The sequence below is a fragment of the Erythrolamprus reginae genome, unplaced genomic scaffold (genome assembly GCF_031021105.1).
Source record: "Erythrolamprus reginae isolate rEryReg1 unplaced genomic scaffold, rEryReg1.hap1 H_18, whole genome shotgun sequence".
Classification (NCBI taxonomy): domain Eukaryota; kingdom Metazoa; phylum Chordata; class Lepidosauria; order Squamata; family Dipsadidae; genus Erythrolamprus; species Erythrolamprus reginae.
The window spans coordinates 433074-454295 of NW_027248471.1; the positions used below are offsets into that span (position 1 = coordinate 433074).

Genomic DNA, 21222 nt, shown 5'->3' on the forward strand with positions numbered 1-21222 from the left:
TATGTAGATTGTTCTGAGTTCGGGTTTTGCCCTGTGTAATATTTTGCATGTCTGTGTGACGTTTCGGCGAAATCACATTCACCATCATCAGGCTGAAGTTCCAATCTTTGTGTTGTTGTAAATGGAATCAAACAATTATTTTTGGAAAAACTGAAATTACGTATTCAAAAAAATGTATTTCTATGTATGATTCTGTTGTGTATTTGATACCATTTTTTAATTTCTCAGAACTATTGCCTCATTCTCCAAGATGACATTTTGGCAATGGAATCCACTGCAATGTAAGTTGCCCAATATAATATAGAAAGGGGGGGGGCATTGTATACATCTCTTGAATGTCTTGTGCATTTTGAGAATAAATAATATACATATTTGAAGGTTTTATAGACTAACAACCTGCTCAGGCAGGAAATTCTTTTCCATTTCAGACAAATAATTGGCCTATCTCTTCTTAAAAATCTTGTAGTGTTGGAGCATTCATAATTTTTGGAGGCAAGTTATTCTATTGATTCATTTCTTTAACTGAGGTTGTTTCTCTCCTTGATTAGTTTCCATTCATTGATTTTTGTGCTGCCTTCAGGTGATTTGGAAAATAGGTTGACTCACTGTTCTTGGTGGCACTTCTTAGAGATATTGGAGCACTACTATCATGTTATCATTAGTCCTTTTTTTTCATTAAACTAGACATACCAAATTCCAGCAATTCTGACAACTCTTTTTTGTATGTGAATCCCAAATTACAAAATATTAGACATAGTTATGTTAGTACATTTAGTAGTAAAAAAAAAATCTTGTAAATGATAATGTCAAATGCTTTACATAAAGAGTATTATGGGTGATAATTAGCATCTTTAGTTGTATCTGCTAAACAGTGCAGCTCATGGAACTATGGAGTCATGTAAATATAATTGGATCCCTTCATCATTGATTACACTATGCCAGATTTCTATAACCATTTTTACTTTATTCAGTACTATATCATCATTTTAAAAAAAATTTTTTTAGGTAGCAGAATCACAAAATTAGTTTTTTAATAAATTGGCATAAGTAATGGAAAAGGAAAATAATATCATTTTTGTTTTCTATTTTTAAATGTATGAACTTTCTTTTACATTTTGAAAACAGTAATATATTTTATTTTAAACATAATTATTGCATATTAGTTTTCATATGTTACTATTGCAATGAATAATTACATACCTTTATTTACTTCCTAGACTAATTTCCTATGATATTCTCTTTCTTTCCAGAAGGAGTTGGAGAAAATAAATGGCTAACCAATCTATTGTGACAGGATTTCTTCTGATGGGATTTTCTGATTATTGTGATATGCAAATGGTGTATTTTGTGATATTCCTTGTCATTTACTTACTATCTCTAATTGCGAATTTACTTCTTGGTGTTGCTGTGATTTTGAATCGCTATCTTCATGCTCCCATGTATTTCTTTTTGGTCAATTTGTCATTCTCTGATATTTGCTTTATCTCAACAACAATTCCTAAAGCCATGGCTGCTTCTTTGACAAATAACAAGCAGATCTCCTATGCTGGATGTGCTGCTCAGGTCTTCTCAGTTTTAGCCTTTGCAGGTTCTGAGCTTGCCTTGCTGACTGTCATGGCTTATGACCGTTATGTGGCCATCTGCCACCCTTTGCAATACATGCTAGTTATGAACTGGAGTGCCTGTTTACAAATGGCAACTGCTTCCTGGATAATCACTTTGATCCATGCTTTGATGCATACCATTCTCGTTTTCAGGTTAAATTTCTGCAAATCCAATAGAATTGAGCAATTTTTTTGTGATGTTCCTCACCTATTAATGATTTCTTGTACTGATGCAAGTATTAGCCAAATTCTGATTTTGGTTATAGGAATTACTGTAGACTCATTATGTAGTGGGTTCATTTTTATTTCCTATGGCTACATCTTCTCCACTGTTCTGAAAATCCCTTCAATTCAAGGTAGATATAAAGCTTTCTCCACATGTACTCCCCACCTGGCTGTCTTTTCTTTATTTTTGACATCTGCTATATTTGCTTATATGAGGCCCCAAAGTCTTTCCTTCCATACTTTGGACTTACTCTCTGCTTTTCTCTACACAGTTTTGCCCCCAATCCTCAATCCTCTCATTTATAGCTTTAGGAACAAGGACATCCAAAAGGCTGTGTGGAAAATGCTTCAAAAATAAACCAGAACTTGTATTTTCTTTAAATACTTTTGGTTACAGGAATTTGTTTTAAATTTGCCACATTAGACCTAAATAAAAGAAAAAAAATTCTTAGTGGTAAGAATCTGCATAAATTAATTCTGTGTTTGCATGAGCCAGGTGGACAAGCAGTTGATTCTTTTGATTAATTCACCAGTCATCTATGCCTAAATGAAGTCAAAATTATTGAATCAGAATTTGAAAAAGGTTATGATTCATACCAGTTATAATATATTTTCCAGTTTCTTGAACTTGGGATGATACAGAGATTCTTATCAGATTGATCTTTTCGCCTGGATTCTAGATTTTAATCTTATATTGTACCTTATTTTTTGGAGTATAAGACACACCTTTTTCCTCCCTAAAAGAGGCTGAAAATTCAGGTGCGTCTTATACTCTGAATGTAGATTTATCATTACTTTTTTACTTATGTTATTTTTTCCCCATCCCTAACTAGGTGCTAATCATCTTCCCAGCTCTTACCTTGCAGGTTTCAAAGAATATTTTCCAAGCCCTAAATCTTTGAAAGGTTCTTTTCATTGCTCTAACGTGCTTCAAATGTTTCTTTCCAGCCCTAATCAGGTGCTAAGGATGTTCCCAACTCTTACCCACTTGCAAGCTCTTTCATTGTTATTCTCTGTCAAGAATGTTTTCCAAACCCTGCCTTTGTATTTTTTATTTTATTTTTTATTTTTTATTGTTCTACTTTCTCTGAATGTTTCTTTCCATCCCTAACCAGGTGCTAACAATGTTCCCAGCTATTATAGCTTACAAGCTCTTTCACTGTTACTCTGTGTGAATAATGTTTTCCAAGCCCTAAGTCTTTGTAGGGTTTTTTTTTTCATTACTCTACTTGCTCTGAATGTTTCTTTCCAGCCCTAACCAGGTGCTAATGATTTTCCCAGCTCTTCCCAGCTTGCATGCTCTTTCATTGTTACTCTCTCTGTATAAGGTTTTTTTAAAAGCCCTAACCAGGGGATAAAGTAATGTGCTGCGGTTGACCAGACTAAGGATGTTAGACAGATGAATATCTGGTAAGCAGATTCTTTTCCCTATTTTCCTTTCCAAAAACTAGGTCCATCTTATACTTCATTGTATCTTGTACTCTGAAAAATATGCTATATTTTTCTATAAGACTAAAATAACAGTGTGGTATTTTTCACACAGAATGGGTGTACTCATTGTTCAAAATCATGAGAATATTAGGCAATTTTAGTTAATGGTCTCTGAAATAACCTGGGCTATGTAAAGAACAGTTTAAACAACATGGCATTATATAACATGTGATAGATTCTTGTTACAGGCAGGAATAGAAGCCATTAAGAATTGGGCCATTTTGTTAGTCAAGAAATCCTGATTTCTTGCGAAATTGGGCCCATTTGAAAGTGATGGAAATCATGATCCAATTATAATAAACACAATTGAGAATTCACTTTTATACTTATTGTGTCCAAAGCAACACTCTTTTTCTCCCACCAAATTCTATCTAATTTTTCAGAAGTGAGTCATGTGGTTAAGAATTTTTTTAAAATTATTGACTCATTTTCAGTTTGCCATCTCTTGCATATGTTAAAGAAACTAATGTATTTATCACAGAGTAGACTTCAGAGTCTATTTAAGGGGTGTGCATAAGCACACCACTGTGCTCACCTTCACTGTCTTATTGTCCTCCATTATCATTACTTTTTTTACTTATGTTATATTTATACAAACTACTACATTCCTATACATGTTTGAAAAATAAATAAAATAAATAAATAAAAATAAAATAAAATACTTCACCCTTTTCTTAAGAACCCATCACTGGACTCCACCCAGTTGGATAATTTCCAACCTGTCTCCAATCTTCCCTCTTAGGGGCTGGATTGCGATTAATGGGTTGAAACTCACTCTGGCAAGACAGAAAAGGTCTGGGTTTGGGATTCGTTGGCTCATGGAGACTTGCCATCTTTGGTCTTGGGTGGGGTGAAACTACTCCAAACAAACCCTATGAGAAATCTTGGGATTATCCTGTTCTCATGACTCCTGCTCCATTTATCTGTTTCCATTGTGGAAAGCGAGGGCAGAGGGCAGAAGAATGACCTGAGATACTGCCATGAATTAATACAGACAAGTCTACTATGCAGAAAAGTATAGTGAAGAAGCGTATGCAGTCAAGTTTCTGAGAACACCTGGTTGCCCACCAAAATCTTGGCTAGCTCCAATAAATGAAATGTCCCGGGGAAACAAACTTCTAGTAGCAGTGATGAGGATGGGGAGGCAGACCTGATGGTAAATGCTCCAATAAAACCTTTTGTTATACCTGTGGTGGTGGAAGTATCATGCAAATGCCAATCCAGTACAGCTTTAATAGATTCAGGCTGTACTCAATGAAGGCAACTGTTAAGAGTCTAAATGAGAGAATTCAGAAGACCAACTAGGTTCAAACAGCTGGACAATTCCTTATTGGATGATCAGTGACACTTGTCATGGAAAGTATAATCTTGGAGATCAGTGAGCATAAAGAGAACATCCATTTTGTAGAGATTCTAAATATAATTGAGGAGATTGTACTATGATTAGCATGATTAGATAAATGGGGGCCCATAATATGGTGAACTGGAGGATACATAAATACATGGACTGGAGGATACATAAATACATGGACACTTCCTCCTCCCCATTAGGAGTCACTCCCTAATCTAATGAAGATGGGAATAAATACTGGTTACACCTAGTATATGATGATGATTTGAAAGAGGTCTTTAGTGAGGAGACAGACATTTGAGTACCAGACATCTCTACCTCACCAAAAGACTGACTATGGGATTGAAATCTTTCTGGGGGCTGCTTTGCTTAAACGTAGAATGTACGCAATGACTCCTCAGGAGTTAGTGGAAATGCAAGCTTACATAGAGAAAAACCTTAAACAGGAGTTTATGGCAGCACCGGTCTTATTCGGTGGGGGGAGGGGCATGGTGGCCTGAGATTATGTGTGGATTTTAGAGTATTAATGCTGTCTGTGTTGAACATTTATATCCCTTGCCATTAATGGCAGTTATGATGTTTCACTTGGCAGAATAGTGAATATTCATTAAGTTATGTCTTTGGGAGGCATAATACAGAATATGAGTAAAAGCTGGGGATGAATGGAAAACTGCTTTTAATTGTCTGTTGGGGAGTTATCAGTTTTGTATAAAGTCCTTTGGGCTGCAGGGCACCCCAGTGGTATTTATGCAATTTATAAACAAGTTATTACAAGAATATCTTTATAAGGGGATGCTCATTTATTTAGACAATATATTAATATACACCCATAACATGACAAAATATATTGTTCTAGTCCACCAAAGGTTAAATAAATTATTGGCAGTAAAATTATATATACAGTTATCAAAATGTGGGTTTCATCAACATCAGATGGACTATCTGGATTTTGTTCTGCCTCAGTTACAGACCAGAAAGAACGTAGTACATATGCAGTTTGTTCAAATCTCAACGAACAAACAAACAAGCAAGCAAACAAACAAACTAAACCCACCACTGTTCAGATCATGGTGCACATTTTCTGCTTGACAGGTCAACAATAAAATCCATCCCAATTTGCTCCCATGATCTCATGCTATCTATTTTGTGTTCTGTGGTTGCACATATTACAGAACTTTTTAAAAATTCTTCCACATTCTTTAGGTGCAGCCACCAGAATTGTCTGTTTGTTAAATGTAATGTTTTATGGAAGCCAAAATAATAATAACAGAGTTGGAAGGGACCTTGGAGGTCTTCTAGTCCAACACCTAGCTTGGGTAGGAGACCCTACACTACTTCAGACAAATGGTTATCTATCCAACATCTTCTTAAAAACTTTCAGTGTTCAAATATTCACAACTTCTGGAGGAAAGCCATTCAACTGATCAATTGCTGTCTTGCTATCTTTACATCATGGCACTTTTGTAATACTGCAACCCATATACCTTTGGATATGTAGACTTTTGAATCCTTACAAGCCAATCCATCTCTGTGAATTAACATACCATAGTCCATTGTGGTCTAAGCTAATGTGTGTATTTGTTGAGCTGTCTTATGGGAGGGAACCAGTATTACTGCTTGGGCAACCACCAAATGTTGGCTATCAAATTGGGGCTTTTTGGACAGAAAGTCTCCAATTTTTTTCCCTTGGGATGTATTTTAGTATAAAATAGAAACTTCTGAAATAGAAACTTCTGATCTGTTTTGTGGATAGCCAGCTCAGTGTCTGCAGAACAGCCAAATTTTATGATCTGTCCAGACCTCAAAAGGAAGACTGCACCCCTCAAGTAATTGTTGCCAGATCATGAGAGCTCCTTTGGCTACAAATGTTTCCCTCTCCCAGACTTCCCAGTTATGTTCAGCTTCAGTTAATTTCTGGAGGTGAAAACACAAGGCACCTCATCTTGATTGTTACAGCCACTACTGCTACATCACTGGCATTAACTTGTACTATAAATAGTTTGGACTGATCTGGGTGTTTCAGTATGGGTTCTTTCACAAATAATCATTTGAGATTTTCAAAGGCCTGTTGACACTTGATCAACCATTGAATTGGACTGCCTGGTCATGATTTCTTCAGCAATAGTTTAGCTAATGGTAATGCCACCTTTGCAAAAAGGGGGACAAATTGGAGATAAAAATGTGCAAAGCCCAGAAAATTCTGGAATTGCCTTCATGTTTTTGGTGCTTGCCAATCTATCACAACTTGTACTTTAACTGGGTCCATCTACACCCCTGTATGCGAAATGGAAAAACTGGTAGTGGATCCTGTCTAAGAAGATGCCGATTTGCTGATGTGCCAGCAGCCTGTGCAGCTGGTACCCAAATTGGACAGTGAGGACTCAGTGCCGTCAGAACATCCAGCACCTCACATCAGTGATAAGGAAGAATAAGCTCCTTGTCTTCTTAATGCACAGACACAAGAACTGCCAAAAGGCAGGAGTGGTTTCTGAGGAGGATGTCTCCTTGGGAATAAGGCTTGTGGCTAATAGGCCACTCCCCTAGCCCACCCTGCAGGAAACAACATTTGTTAATTCAAGTGCCTTTGTGGTCTGAAAATGTCTGATCATCTTATCTGTTTTTCTTCTTGTGGACTGTTTCTAAGCAATTTGCCAACCCTTGAAAGCTTCTTGAGCTAGCCAGGACTAATTGCGTAGACTTAATTTATAATTTTATGGACTTCTGCCAGCTGTTAATGCTGTGTAATTAATAGCTGTTTTTTCAAGAAAAGACTGCTTTAACTTGTGTTTGTGTGTATCAACTACTAATCAAGTTTATTAATAGGTGTTCATTAGTTTGTTTATTAGATTAGTATACCGCCCCTCTCCAAGGACATGGAGTGGCTTCCAACAAACAATGCAGTCTACAAATCCAATATTACAAAATCAGAACACATTAAGTTAAAAAACAATCACACAACTCAACATACCATACATAAAGCGGGACAATGGGAGGAATAAATTTCCCTATGCCTAGTGACATAGGTGGGTTTTTCAGGAGTTTGCAGAAGGCAAGGAGGGTGAGGGCAGTCCTAATCTCCGGGGGGAGCTGATTCCAGTGGGCTGGGGCCACCACAGAGAAGGCTCTTCCCCTGCGTCCCGCAAAGCGACATTGTTTTGTTGATGGAACGTGGAGAAGGCCGACTCTTTGGGACCTGATCGGTCGCTGGGATTCAAGCGGCAGAAGGCAGTCTCGAAGGTATTCTGGTTCAATGCCATGTAGGGCTTTATAAGTCAAAACCAACCATTTGAGTTATGACTGGAAACTTATCAGCAGCCAGTGTAGGCTGCGGAGTATTGATGTAACATGGGCAGATCAAGGGAAGCCCATGATTGCTCTTGCAGCCGTGTTCTGCACGATCTGGAGTTTCCAAACATTTTTCAAAGGTTGCCTCATGCTCTCATGTAGAGAGCATTACAGTAGTCGAGCCTCGAGGTGATGAAGGCATGAGTGACGGTGAGCAGTGACTCCCATTCCAAATAGGGCTGCAACTGGTGCACCAGGTGAACCTGGGCAAATGCCGCCCTCACCACAGTTGAAAGATGGTGTTCTAATGTCAGCTGTGGATTGAGGAGGATGTCCAAGTTGCGGACCCTCTCCAAGGGAGTCAATAGTTCCCCCCCAGGGTAATGGACGGACAGATGGAATTGTCCTTGGGAGGCAAGACCCACAGCCACTCTGTCTTGTCTGGGTTGAGTCTGAGTTTGTTGACACCCATCCAGGCCCCAACAGCCTCCAGGCACTGGCACATCAGTTCCACTGCTTTGTTGACTGGACATGGGGTGGTGATGTATAACTGGGTATCATTGGCATATTGATGATACCTCACCCCATGCCCTTGGATGATCTCACCCAGCAGTTTCATGTAGATATTAAATAGCAGGGAGGAGAGGACCGACCCCTGAGGCACCCCACAAGGGAGAGACCTAGAGGTCGACCTCTGACCCCCCACTAACACCGATTGCGACCGACTGGAGAAGTAGGAGGAGAACCACTGCAGAACAGTGCCTCCCACTCCCAACCCTTCCAGCCGGCGCAGAAGGATACCATGGTCAATGGTATTGAAAGCCGCAGAGAGGTCAAGAAGCACCAGGACAGAGGACAAGCCCCTGTCCTGGGCCCACCAGAGATCATCCATCAGTGCAACCAAAGCAGTTTCTGTGCTGTAGCCGGGCCTGAATCCTGACTGTTGAGTGCCTAGATAATCAGCTTCTTCCAAGGACCACTGGAGCTGGAGCCCCACCACCTTTTCAACAACCTTCCCCATAAAGGGAAGGTTGGAGACTGGACGATAGTTATTAAGTACGGCTGGGAAGGCTTCTTGAAGAGGGGGTGCACTATCAGCACTTTCTTTTTCTCTTTTCTTTTCTCTCACAGCACCCATCTGAATACCACCAGACACTTCACACATTTGAAATCATGCCTAGTAAACTAAAAGCAAAACTGCCATCACTGCAGTCTCCCACACCCACCCTGCAACTTACCACACACAGAGAGAGAAGACGTACCAACCATGCACATGGAAGACGTACCCCCCATAAGCAAAGATGAAACACAACACAACAACAACAAATGCCTCCACAAGGAAAGCTAACCCCCCCCTCCCCAACCCAACCAAAAAGAAAAGGAGAGTGCTGGTAATTAGAGACCCAATCCTCAGGGGAACTGAACCTGCCATCTACAGACCAGACAATCAATTCTGAGAGGTACGCTTTCTCCCTGGAGCCGAAATCTCTGACATAATGCAAAACCTTACCAAAATATTAAAACCCTCTGACTACTACCCTTTACTGGTGATCCATGCGGGAACAAACGATACAGGGAAATACATGAATCAAAGAATGAAAGACTATGACCATTTGGGCAACATAGTCATAGGATAGGTGCACAGGTTGTTTTTTACCCACAAGAGGATGACACCCGGCCAGAGAATACAAAATCCCACAAACTATTGGCTAAGTAGATGGTGTTGCCAAAAGAACTTTGGTTTCCCTGACCATGGCCTACAATATCTCCAAGAAGGGCTTCTAGCAAATTTATCAAAATCAGAACTAGAAGCATCGAAAGAAAAGCAAAGTCTGAGAAAATGGCGTGATACAGACATATATCAAACCCCTTTTCCAACCCCCCTTGAAACCGTGCCCAATCCCCAATGTCCATAATCATCAGGTGGGGCATCTTGGCCCTCACGTCACTCTTCTGGAATTTTCCTCTAATGGTCTCCTTCTGGTACTTAGGAAAGCGAAACCTATCTCCTCCTGTGCGCTTCCCACCCACACCCCTTCTCTCTAACCCACCCCATAACTATTGACAACCAAGCAAAGGAATGCAGCAGTCTAAGCAAAGGTTAGGAGGGCTTTAAACTGGATCTGAGAGGGGAGGGTGACCAAACTAAGAGACTGAACAACAAACAAAAAAAGGAAGGGGAACAAGTCAAGCCTACTAATAAATCAGAGGATAAAAATGTCCACCCAGAATCAGACACAAACACCTAAAATGCCTGTACACAAATGCACAAAGCCTGGGGAACAAACAGGACGAACTAGAATTACTAATGCACAAGGGTCAATACGATCTAATTGGAATTAAAGAAACCTGGTAGAATGAAACACATGACTGGAACACAGAGATAAACGGTTACAACCTCTTCAAGAAAAGCAGGTCAAATAAGAAAGGAGTTAGAGTTGTACTATACATAAAAGGCCACTACACTGCCACAGAGCTATATCCAACCAAAGAAGATAACCCCTTAGAAATCATATGGGTTAGCATACAAGAAAAGAAGTGCAACACTACAATTGGAGTATACTACAGGCCATCAAACCAAACAGATACAATGGACAACCTCTTTACAAGCCAACTAACAGAAATATGCAACAAGCACAGCACAACAATAATGGGGGACTTTAACTATCCGAACATTAACTGGAAAACAAACTCAGCACCAAGTGGAAAGTCTGACAGATTTCTTACCAGTCTCACTGATAACTTTCTAACAGGAACCAGAGGGATTGCAATACTAGACCTAATGTTAACAAATAGGGAAGAAATTATAGAGGGAACAGAAGAAGAAGGGACACTGGATGAGAGTGACCATGTCATCCTAAAATTCAACATAATGCAATCACCAACTGTTGTACCTAACACCACTATAGTCCCAGACTTTAGAAAAGTGGACTTAAACAAGCTCAGAGTGAAGCTGGGAAAAAAACCCTGGAAGAAACTTCTAGAGGCTGAAACGACACAGGAAGCCTGGGAGGCCCTAGAAATCACTATCATAGATGCCCAAAATGATACAATTCCTACGAAAAAGAAAAACAGGAAGACTAAAATGAAACCAGCATGACTAAACAAAGACCTTGCAGACAACATAAAAGAAAAAAAAACCAAATACAAAAAAATTGAAAGAAGAACACATAACCAAGGTGGAATATCAGCAAACAGAAGGTTTTTCCTCTTGTATGCTGTGGTAGTTGAGACATTCTGCTTTTATTTGTTTGCATATACTTTTATAACGGCTTTTGAAGTTTATTACTTGTCCTTTTTTGTTTTTACGCCAGAGAGATTTTTTTAAATTGTAATTTTCTTATTGAGATGGGGAGGTTATTTTTCTTGGTTGAGGAAGATGCAAATGGTACATAAAGTCTGATGATTATTTTCATCTCAAGCAAGAATGTGTTGTAGAGGTCATCCATAGAGTTGCAGTTAGAGAATAAAGTTTGCCAGTTTAATGTTGAAAGATGGGCATCAATGAGTTCGTAGTTCGCTTTTTTGAAGTTGAATTTCGGAGTTGCATTATTTGGGTGGATCTTAGTGTGGCTTAGGTTGAGACTGAAGTTTATCATGCTGTGGTCACTGATGGAAAAAGGTTCTTTTATTTGTAAGCCATAGTTTTCAAATAAAATGAGGATATAAATAAAATAGTAATATTTCCAAATATCATCTATATAATGGATATATTTTTAATGAGCCGTAGTCCATACACAAATTGTTCAAGTCAAGAGCAAGACAACCAAAAAGTTTATTCAACATTTTTTATTCATGATCAAATATATTTGGCTATTCATTTATTAACCAAAGGTGAGTACAGAAAACTGAAAACAATAAGTTACATATAAATATTAATTTATTTATTGGACACATATGCCACCCTTCTCCAACATATAAAAATACAAAAGCCAGTTCAGAAGTCCAATATTTAAAACAATCTAAAACCCTAAATTTAAAATCATACCACCCTATTCACTTACACCACAGTCATGCTAAAGGCCAGGGCTCGATAGTTCAGCAATATCCATAACAGTTGAGAATGTGAGTGTCAACTATATGATCAGTAGCAAATTTTCCAAAAGAAGAAAAAAAACCTGTTGTAAGTATAATCACTACATGAATTTTTCTGTGTAAAGAACTCAAAGAATGTTTGGAAATATTAGTGAAAAAGAAAGAACTTGCAATTAAAGAATGGAAATCATTGGAAACCTTTCACAAGACATTTGCATTGGTAACTAGGACTGCAAGATGTATTTTACATAAGTACATCATTTTTATTTTTTTAAAAGTGAAAATGCTTTCACTGCTGTTTTTAACATGGCTTCTTTCATGTTCTTATTCCTGAAGCTATAAATGATAGGATTGAGCAATGGTGGCAAAACTGTGTAAAAAACAGCAGAAAGCAATTCTATACTATGAGATGAGTGGCTTTTTGGTGTCATATAAGAAAATAAGGCAGTGCTGAGAAACAAAAAGAAGACAATTAGATGGGGAGTGCAGGTAGAGATGGCTTTGTGTCTCCCTTGTATTGACTGAATCTTTAGCACAGCTGAGAATATGTAACCATAAGAAATAAAAATAATACCACAACAAACTAAACTAACCATGATTGCTGTCACAAAAATCAGTGTTTGACTAGGTCTTGTATCAGTGCAAGAAATCTTCTGTAACTGAGGGATATCACAGAACAATTGTTCAATCATATGTGACCTGCAGTATTCCCACTGAAATACAATTGCAGTTTCTAGCAAAGCATGGATCATACAGGTGATCCAGGAAGAAGCTGCCATTTGCATGCAAGTATCCCAATTCAGAATAAGGTTATATTGCAGAGGACGGCAAATGGCCACATAACGATCATAAGCCATGATGGTGAGCAAAGCAATTTCAGAACCTGCAAAGGTGAAAATTGAGAAGACTTGCGTGGCACATCCAGTAAAGGTGATCACTCTGTTATCTGTCAAGAAAGTGAGCATGGATTTTGGAATGGTGGTTGAGATGAAGCAAATATCTGAAAATGACAGGTTGACTAAAAAGAAGTACATTGGGGTATGAAGGGAATAGTTCAGAGCCACAGTAATAACTAGGAGGACATTCCCCATTATGGCTATAAAGTACATGAAGAGAAACATCACAAAATACATAATTTGTACATCATAATTATCAGAAAATCCCATCAGAATGAATTCTATCAGAGTAGATTCATTGGTCATTTCATGTTTTTCATTTATCTGAGACATTCTGAGAAAAAGAGAGGAATATAGTTAGTAAATATATCAAATCATCTAAATTACTAAATTTCAGTATACTCCCCATGAAAGAGATAATAATGGGAATTTAGAATAATAGATTGCCTTTGCAATAGTAGAAGTAAATTATTATATCTTTTGGATTGCATTGTTGAGTTATTTTCATGAAAGCGAAATAGAAATATCTGATGCCAAGCAGAGAATAAAGGGAAGGGTTTTTGGATTCTACAATGGAAAAATCAAACTAAATTAATTTCAGAATAATAGCGATATGTAATGGAAAGGTAAATTCTTTGAAAAAAATAATATCTATTTGATAGCATATTATATAGATTTTTGTTTTTTTTTAAAGTACTTTATTAATATTATTGTTAGTGCTCTTTGTAAGTTCTCCTCTCTCTATTTAAAGTGAACAGTAACTATAACTGAGTAGGTATAAAATAGATTGAACAAAAAGGAAACATCTCTTTCACTCTCTTTCAGTCCTTTATTTTTTTTCTTGTCCACATTTTTATTTCACACTAACAGTACAAAAACCATACTATTAATTATGCATATATTCATGATAATATGAATATATCTGACTAAAAATGAGAGTAATTAAGTTTTGTGCTTACTTCAAGCGAGTGGATATGAACGGGATAATTTTTTCCTAGAGCTTCGTTTACTCATATGAGTAAACAAAGTAAATCCCAGGAAGAATTTAGTGCAATTTTTCATTTTATTTTTTATTTTAATTGGATTTGTATATAGCCCCACTCTGTCCCTTTTAATATTTGTAAAGAATTAATTTAATTTAATAATAATTTAATTTAATAATTAATAAATTGTCTTTCATCTAATTATAACTGAACTACATTTAATCATGGGATGGATATAATGTCAAAACACTGAAAATAAATAAACAAATTTATAGTTTGAATATTTTAGAAACAATATTTGTAGAACCATGTGAAAGAGAAACAAACAATAAATAAGTAACATGTATTAGATTTTTTTTAAAAAATTAAAACCATAGGCAATGTTTATATAATAAAACCAACAATACTTCAAGTATTCTAATATATTGCATGGCATATATTTCTGACTGGAAAAAGATGAAACTATATGCTTTACAATATAAGATCCAAACCTTATGACAATAGATCATGAACTACACTCCAAAAGCAATAAAGATTGTTTGTATTTACCAAATAAAATTGGTGGATAGAGTATGTTGCAATTGAAGCAGGCTGTGGAAGATGAAATCAGAGGTCTAAGTGATTCCATAAAAGCAAACAAAGAGACAAGGCTAACAAATATCTGAGAAGAAACTATTTTGTTTGTTATAGAATCAAAGGTAACATGTAAAGAAATCTATGCTATGGGGAGCTAGTAGAAATAATCCTGTTTTCCATTATACCTCTGGGAGTCATTCTTTGAAATGATTCTAGATTGCATAGTGATGACTGGATTGTAAATCACCAGACAACAACGTTGTTGTCTGTATTTCCTGCAAATTAAATGTTTTCAATCTAATTTCAAAGCCCTGTTGTAAATGTTGGACCATCCTTTAATTATTTTTCTAACATTTGTATAAAACGATTGTCTTGTGTGAGGTGTGTGTTATGTCCCTAGCAACAGTGGCGGGAACAGTGTAACGTTCCCATTGGTTGAGTTCCGAGTATAAATATCCTGTCAAGTGTGGAAAAACCTTTACCTGAGTTTCTGTTAATAAAGTTGAGTTGCACCTGCTGTTGGCTGTCCGATTGATTACTACACTGGCGACGAGGTAACTACACCCAGACGTTCGACCGGCACCGCATTCCTGTAAACAAATGCCAGGGTAACTAACAATGTCTACGCAAATAGTTTTTCCCCCGTTCAACCCTCAAGGGGAATCTTGGGAGCATATCTTGCCCGTTTTGAATGTTTCCTTATTTCTAATGATTACAAGGACCTCTCCGGTGATAGGAAATGTGCGTATTTTTTTAAGTTTTTGTGGGACTGAGATGCTGGAAACCTCCCTCTCCCTTTTTGCTCCATGATCCATTCATGATGTTCCTTGGAGTGAATTTCTCACAATGCTCCAATATCATTATGCCCCCCCGCCTTCTCGAAGCGCTAGGCGTTATTTGTTCTATCATCAGAACCAGGCAGAGGGGGAGACAATTAATCAGTATGTGGCAGCCCTCCATCGCACGGCTAAATCTTGTGAATTTCAGGATTTAGACGATTATCTGCTTGATTGTTTAATCTATGGGGTCAGAGATACCTGCCTGCAACACCAACTATTAACTATGACGGATTTGACATTTTCGGCCACGTTAAAGGAGGCACGGGCTGTGGAAATGTCCACCCAATCTTTAGCTGACATGGATTTGCCACCCGCCACGGTCACCACGCACAGCACAGTCGTGTCAGCTGCATTACCAGTGGACATCGAGACCAGTTTAAAACAGGAGGAGGAAGAAGTAAATAGATTAGCCAGTTTAACCAAAACGAGGCAATTACCACAAGGAGAGCCCTGCGCCGCTAGAGGGTTGCGCATTACGTGCGGGAGTTGTGGTGGTGACCACCCACGGTCCAGTTGCGGGTTCCGGGATGCTTATTGACATCGCTGTGGCAGGCAAGGTCATATTGCTCGAGTGTGCTGTTCCCAGAGGAATTCATCTAATTTCCAGTCATTTTCTGGCCGGGAATCCTGTCCTCCACAACAGAGGGGTTGGCAGAAGGAGCCGTTTGGTCACCAAAAGTTCTGCAACACCATCAGGGATTCGTCAGTTGCCCCGCCAATCACCGTTCGTCATTCCTCACCGGCGTCAGAGCTGCAAGGGGAGCTGTCGCCTTCTTCAAAGATCACAGTGTTCGTGTGAGTAGGAGGTTCCTTGTGCCCCATGGAGATCGACATGGGATCGTCGGTTTCTCTCATGTCCTGGAGCACCATCAAGCGACTTTTTCCCCGGGTGTCAAAAAATCGTTTGGGGCCATGTCCACTGTTTTTGAAGAACTACCAAGGACAGTTGATTCCAACTGTGGGGAAGGGCTATTTTCCGGTTCAGTTCAAGTCTTTTTGTGGGCGGTTGCCCCTTATTATAGTAGATGGCCCATTAACAAACTTGCTAGGTCTGGACTGGTTCTCAGCATTGGGGTTTACATCACGGGCATAAATGTTGTTAGTGATATTTCTATGTCCCAGCAATTAGCTCAGGAGTTCCTCTCAGTCTTTGACGGCACCTTGGGAAATTATACAGGTACCCCAGTTTCACTGACCGTTGATTCCTTGGTTCCACCGGTGCGCCTGAAGCCACGACGAGTACCGTTGGCCATTAAGGGTAAAGTTGACACTGAACTTGATCGGCTGATCAGTTTAGGAATATTGGAACCGGTGGACCAAGCAAAGTGGGAAACCCCTTTAGTCATGGCCATCAAATCCGACGGATCAGTATGTTTATGCGGGGACTATAAATGTACTGTTAATAGGGCACTTGCACACCACTCGTATCCGGTGCCCATGGTGGCTCACCTGTTACACTCATTGGAAGGGGGTAGGGTTTTCATGAAAATTGACCTGTCCAGGGCATACCAGCAATTGGCCGTGGACCCTGAGACAGCAGATTTACAAACCATCATCACCCACCGGGGGGCTTTTCATTGTACAAGGTTACAATTTTGGATCAGCTCCGCCCCTGGAATATTCCAGGGGCTCATGGAGCGGTTATTGTATGGAATCCCAGGGACCTTACCGTATTTCGATGATGTCATCATTGCTGCGTCATCTCGCCCCGAGTTGTTACAGTGGGTATGGGCTGTCCTAAGTAAATTCCAAGAAGTGGGGTTATGGGTGAAAACCAAAAAATGTACCTTTGCCTCACAGAGCGTGGAGTTCCTGGGGTTCTTAATTGATGGTCAGGGGATTCACCCTACCCCTGCTAAGGTGCAGGCAATTACTGAAAAGGAATACTTTTGCCCTCCCCAAACAGATGAAAATGGAGTCTTGCCTATCGCTGACAGTGAGGCCCCCCGGGGTGGGGCTCAGGACAACATGCAGTCACCGTCCTCTACTGCATTGTACAGGACGATGCCCCATCGCTTGCCTTGAGCGCCATTTTGTCAGTCTTAATATGAGCTCTTACAAGTGTTCGATCAGATTCGGACTTACTCTTCCTCCATCGCTTTTATTTTAATTTTAGTTGGGACAGGAAATACAGTCGTAGTAAACAATGCTAAAGGTATCTACTGTCAGGCCCAAAGTCAAAGGTTGGCCTGACACAGTTTTGGTAGTGAGAAAAGAACAGGGGAGAGTGAGAGAGTGAGAGATTTATGCCACGCAGCAACATTCCCTTACGCAGAATCCAAAGTAAACTGAACACAGGAAGGAATTAGAAATCCCTACATCAGATTTGTCCTCATGATTGCACTTGTGGGTGTGGGGATGGGAGATGAGCTTTTGACCTGGAGGTAATCTTAAGGGACTTTAAGGTGGAATGAAACATGCAGAATCCAAATTGGCTTTGTTAATAAATTGGACCCTACGCTAAAAGAAATAAGACATGGAAGTTGATTTATTCTCTCAGATGCTATTTTGGTTCCCATGACATCTGCATCACCTCGTCTCAGTATAATATATTGATTGGAAAAATCTGGAAGTCATTTTCTAAGACATTTGTCTGAAGTCTACAGACTGCTGATTACCATTTTGGTTTACCTTATTACAGTCATGGGCCACCAAAATTTTTAATACCACACTGTGGGCATGGGTTTTTTGTGAGTGTGGCTTAATGGTCATGTGACTCAGTAGGTGTGGCTTGCTGTCCATGTGACCAGGTGGGAATGGCTGGACAATCATGTGATGGGGTGCCTTAAAAGTCATGACTGAGTGGGAGTGGGTTAACTACCATGTGACTGAGTGGAGTGGCTTGCTGGCCATGTGACCAGATGTCATGTGATGGATGGAAATTGTCATGTGACATATTGATTTTGCTGGTTTTAAACTTTTATGATCAGCATATTACCTCTAGCACGTCATTTAGCCAAGTAGAATTACTGATGGCTGGCCTCCGGTTCATATTAGCACACTAAAATTATTGCAACCATAAAGAAAAAACGAGGGACTTATCTGAAGAGCTGGAGTCACCACCATTGAACAGGAACCAGTCCCTGTAGAAACTTCAGCCCTGCCTAGGACATCCAGGATGTTCCAAAGCTATATTAAAAAAGAAAATTATTTTGTGCACTTAAATAAGAATAAAATAAGTAAAGTACACAAAGCAATAAATGAGCTACTTACAAAAGGAAGATGACCGTCCGGTAGGACACCACCAACTGACCACTTTGCTCCCATGACCTGCACAAAGAAGAGACACAGAAAGGAAGACTTTAATTGCATGCTGTCCCTTTAGAATAACACAATCAATGTATTTTGTGTGCGTCTGGCAATTGGATACCTGTTTTTAGGTGTTCTCAATCCATCAGCCTTTTCTTCAAATTGCTGGTGATGTTTTCCAGAGAATGTTTTCCATGTGATGTTTTTCACATGGAAGTGAAACAAATCATTGATTTTTAACAAAAAGGAATATTTTTGAAGGTTTTGGAACTGATAACTGCATCAACCTGTGATTCATATATGCCCTTTTCCAATCTAAGCCATTTGAAGGTGTTGATTGCTCGCAATAGTTAATTGCACACTAAGACAACAGACACAAGAACAATTTTTTCCTGAACGCCATCATTCTACTAAGCAAATAATCCCCTCAACACTGTCAAACCTTTTACTAAGTCGCACTTCTATTTCTACTAGTTTTTCTCATCATTCCTATCATCCTTTTCCTCCCACTTAGGACTGTATGACTGTAACTTGTTGCTTGTATCCTAATATTTTTATTAATATTGATTGTTTCTTCATTGTTTTTTTGACCCCTATGACAATCATTAAGTTGTACCACATGATTATTGACAAATGTATCTTTTTCTTTCATGTACGCTGAGGGCATATGCACCAAGACATTCAACAAGGTGGACCACAACCTTCTACTCTCCAAAGTAAAGAAGAGTGGAATCGACAGTAACACAACAAGATGGATTGAAAACTGGCTGACCAATCGCACCCAACGAGTAGCCCTCAACGGGACTAAATCCACATGGAAAGAGGTATGCAGCGGGGTACCACAGGGATCAGTCCTCGGCCCAGTACTCTTCAACATATTTATCAATGACCTAGACGAGGGAATAGAGGGTGAATTAATTAAATTCGCAGATGACACCAAGCTGGCATGAGTGGCCAACACCCCAGAGGATAGACACAGAATTCAAAAAGATCTAGACAGACTTGTACAGTGGGTCGAAATGAACAAAATGAAGTTCAATGTAGAGAAGAATAAAATCCTGCACCTAGGCAAAAAAAACCCCAAAACATGCATACAAATTAGGCAAAACCACACTCACCATGAGTGACCGTGAAAGGGATCTTGGAGTCTTAGTGGATAACCAGCTAAACATGGGCCAGCAATGTGCAGCAGCGGCTAAAAAAGCCAACACAATCCTAAGATGCATGAACAGGGGGATACACTCCAAGACCAGAGAGATAATAATACCACTCTATAAAGCCCTGGTCAGACCGCACCTGGAGTATTGCATCCAGTTCTGGTCACCACACTTCAAAAAAGATATAGAGACTCTAGAGAGGGTGCAGAAAAGAGCAACTAAAGTGATAAAGGGACGAGAGACCAGGTCATACGAGGAAAGGTTGCTGGAACTGGGCATGGATAGTCTAGTAAAAAGAAGGGCTAGGGGGGACATGATAGCTGTATACAGGTACTTGAGGGGTTGCCACAGAGAGGAGGGGGGGACACTGTTTTCCAGGGCACCAGAGGGCCGGACGAGGAACAACGGTTGGAAACTGACCAAGGAAAGATTCAACCTGGAGATAAGAAAGAATTTCCTGACAGTGAGAGTGATCAACCAGTGGAACGGCCTGCCAGCGGAGGTTGTGGACTCCCCAACTTTGGACACTTTCAAGAGGAGATTGGACTGCCATTTGGCTGGGGTGATGTAGGATTTCCTGCTCAGGCAGGGGGTTGAACTTGATGACCTGTAAGGTCCCTTTCAACTCTAATAATAAAATAAATAAATAAAATTCCTTGTGTGTCAAATCACACTTGGCCAATAAAGAATTCTATTCTATCTATTCAATACAAATTGTTCAGTCTTGATGATGTCTATGTTTCTCCCTTGCAGGGCATTTGACAGGTGCACAATCTCGTTTAGAATGTTGATCATGAGAGCCAAATCAGTGAAAATTTTTAAATTTTCAAGATGTAGCACTGGATAAGCACACCACACAGCAAGGGTTGACCTTAAACTACAGGCATCCCATCTTGGTCCCAAAACTCTGCCAATCTTCACAATTTGAATGCTCAGTTCTTTAGCAATTTTGGAAAGTATCGACTGGCTCTTGCCAGATGTATAAAAATGGTGTATATCTTGTCAAGGAAGATTCTGAAATAATTCAGTTGTTTAATGTTCTTTATGAAGTCATCCAGCACAAGTTGGAGGCAATAGTTCAAGCAATGGCAGATTATAATGTTTGGGACCTCTTTAGCAATTCTGCTGCTGACTCCATATTTTCTCCCAAGCATAACATTAGCACCATCAGAGCAGAATGCTATTAAATGTTTTCTCAGATATTCCATGGTGAACCCAACCTAACTTCACCACCTTGACTGCACCCCTCACTCCCCTTCTCCAGAAAAACCTACCATTTCAATGGGGCACCAAAGAACAACAAGCCTTTCTTAATTTCAAAAAAGCTTTCATGCAAGAACCTATTCTCCAATACCCTGATCCCCACCGTCCATTTATCATCAAAGCCGATGCCTCTGACGTTGGAGTAGGAGCTGTACTTCTCCAACAATGCCAAGACATTGGACCTTTATTTCTCTGTGCCTATTATTCTAGGAAATTAAAACCTCATGAATAGAACTATACCATTTGGGAAAAGGAACTTTTAGCCATC

General features: G+C 39.4%; 2 protein-coding genes across 2 annotated transcripts; one reads left to right on the plus strand and one right to left on the minus strand.

The window, feature by feature from the left end:
- Positions 1-1248: 1248 nt before the first annotated feature.
- LOC139155379 (olfactory receptor 14A16-like) lies at positions 1249-2187 on the plus strand. The gene has a single exon (XM_070730510.1). The coding sequence runs from the start codon at positions 1270-1272 to the stop codon at positions 2185-2187; it is 918 nt and encodes a 305-aa protein (XP_070586611.1). The 5' UTR covers positions 1249-1269.
- Positions 2188-12254: 10067 nt separating this feature from the next.
- LOC139155378 (olfactory receptor 14A16-like) lies at positions 12255-15006 on the minus strand. Its single transcript, XM_070730509.1, has 2 exons — positions 14929-15006; positions 12255-13221 (listed from the first exon to the last, which is right to left on the minus strand). Exon 2 carries the CDS (start codon positions 13218-13220, stop codon positions 12255-12257), a length of 966 nt encoding a protein of 321 aa, XP_070586610.1. The 5' UTR covers position 13221; positions 14929-15006.
- Between the last annotated feature and the right edge of the window lie 6216 nt (positions 15007-21222).